The sequence below is a fragment of the Plectropomus leopardus genome, chromosome 8 (assembly GCF_008729295.1).
Source record: "Plectropomus leopardus isolate mb chromosome 8, YSFRI_Pleo_2.0, whole genome shotgun sequence".
Taxonomy (NCBI): domain Eukaryota; kingdom Metazoa; phylum Chordata; class Actinopteri; order Perciformes; family Serranidae; genus Plectropomus; species Plectropomus leopardus.
Window position 1 is genome coordinate 14,500,838 of NC_056470.1, and position 2,113 is coordinate 14,502,950.

Below are 2,113 nucleotides of genomic sequence, written 5' to 3' on the forward strand. Positions count from 1 at the left end.
GCTCAATTGCAATCTGCAGGTGTCAGAGAGGCACATGAGAAGCACTGTGACAGCAATCAGATGTTGACAGAAATACAGCATCAAACACCAGGATGTGTAGATAATAAGTCATCTTATGGTCAGTTTGGATTTCTTAAGCTTATTTTGATCACTGCTGCAGGGAGATGTGACCATTTCATCTTTGAGTGTTAAGGACAGTCAGAGTACATCACACAGTTGATGAGTTGTGGAAATGTTCATGCACCTGCGTAAAGAGGTCTTGTTTGAGATTGTCTCTCATAACTGCCAATACATTAATCACATGTTGATGTCAAAACCCAGTTTCAGCGCAGTGACGTCATCGCCCTCTGCAGATGTTCCCAATTTGTCAAAAAGGTTAAGTGTTCAGCGGTTCCATTTGTTCTGTCCTGAACCCTTCATCTGCCCTCCTCTTCCACGCTCACATACACACACACACACCCCCCCCCCGAAACACACTCACACACACACCCTCCGTCATACACCCACCACCCTGTACGTCAGTGGCAGACAGGGGTAGAGGCGTATAAAAGAGTGAGGGACTTTGGAGGTAGAGCAGAAGAAACATCAGTGGTTTCCAGATCTTGTGACCAGCTGCCACCAACTGCACTGCACTTTCTGCACCACTGTCCTCTGGATCTCGGAGCCGCTCAGACTCCCTTTCTCTCTCAAACACTCACACACTATCTCTGTGAGCCTCCTGCTCCTGTGACTGTCGCTCTGGTCCGTCACCTGCACTTCTGTCACAGCATGCAGCTCTTGGTGGTGTTAGCAGCTCTCATGGGGGTCCTGTTCAGCGTTAGAGCAGCCGCCGTGCTTCCTGTGGAGGATAGGAGCTCCATCCATGTGAACAGGGTGAGGAGATTTTTATTTCTCATGTGTGTTTCATGTGAAATTTTATTTTATTTTTTAATTTCACAATCAATAGATATGCCCATTGCTTGTAGGAAACATGTTTAAATAATTTGCTTTTGCTTTTTAAAGAATTACTTTAAAATCAGTGTTGATTGTGAAATAAACAAAAACTAAAAGGTTGTGGTATTTCTAATTTGCATTTTTAGATCATTTTCAATGTAAAGATAGCACAGTCTTTAATTCATCCTGTTAATTTATACTTGGTTAAATGTGAAAAGTAAAAAAAATAAGTAATAGCTTCCTAGTAAAATAGCTGTAATATAGATGTAAGATGTTGAATTTTCACACTTTCCTTTATCTAGTTTTATAATATATGTTTTATAATAACAAATGCATCTGATTTTTTTTTTTCAGGAGCTGAGTAAAGAGCGCAAGGAGCTGATCCTGAAGCTGGTGTCTGGCTTGTTGGATGGAGCTCTGGACACCAACATGCTGCCGGGAGAAGCGGCACCTGTGGACCTCGAGGAGCCGCTTGAGTCTCGTCTGGAGGAGAGGGCTGTCTACAACAGGCTATCACTGCCTCAGCGTGATCGTAAAGCCCCCTGTAAAAACTTCTTCTGGAAAACTTTCACCTCGTGCTAACAGTGCCCCAAAAAAAAAAAGCCCGGCTCTGCCTGCCTACTATACTCCTTCCCTGCCAGCTCCACATGAACTGTAGTAGATCTGAGCTGTACATAAAATCATCTACACCTGTCAGACATGCAGCATCTATGGACTTCACTGACACAGTGTGTCTGTTTGAATATTAATTATTTATGTATCTATTTATGTATACAATGTATGTATTTATGTATGTAGCCGTTTCTTTCAGGGTCAACAATAAAGCATGGATATAACATTTGAGAAGGGAATTAATTGCTTTTGTAAATTGGTCCAAAAAAAGAGGAAACAAAGAAACTGTCACATTTTCTGACTGCTTCAACAATATAAATGCAAAGTAGGTTTTCATGCAAAAATGATGGCTGTATTTTTATTGATGGAGAAATTATTTACTTCACAAAAATTGTGGAAAGGGTATGCTTTTTTTCTATCCACAAAAAAATAAGTTGCAGTTGTAAATGGCACACTGACAAGACAATTTTCACCTTCTTCAATCAGAGTTCTCTCTTTTCTCAGCGCTGCTCTTCAGAGGCAACAGAGCGCAGTTCATAATGTGGGTATCTTACTCATTATGCTTTGT

The 2,113-nt window shown here is 41.2% G+C and overlaps 1 protein-coding gene across 1 annotated transcript; it reads left to right on the forward strand.

Annotated features, from left to right (window-relative positions):
- The first annotated feature begins 606 nt into the window (after window positions 1-606).
- LOC121947537 (somatostatin-1B-like) lies at window positions 607-1,651 on the forward strand. Its single transcript, XM_042492619.1, has 2 exons — window positions 607-873; window positions 1,288-1,651. Exons 1-2 carry the CDS (start codon window positions 769-771, stop codon window positions 1,513-1,515), a joined length of 333 nt encoding a protein of 110 aa, XP_042348553.1. The 5' UTR covers window positions 607-768; the 3' UTR covers window positions 1,516-1,651.
- The last annotated feature ends 462 nt before the right edge of the window (window positions 1,652-2,113 follow it).

Bases quoted from the DNA above. Each gene is read 5' to 3' on its own strand.
- LOC121947537 (XM_042492619.1), top strand. From the start codon at position 769: ATGCAGCTCTTGGTGGTGTTAGCAGCTCTCATGGGGGTCCTGTTCAGC. The intron at 874-1,287 runs GTGAGGAGATTT...TTTTTTTTTCAG, and splicing joins GCTCCATCCATGTGAACAGG to GAGCTGAGTAAAGAGCGCAA.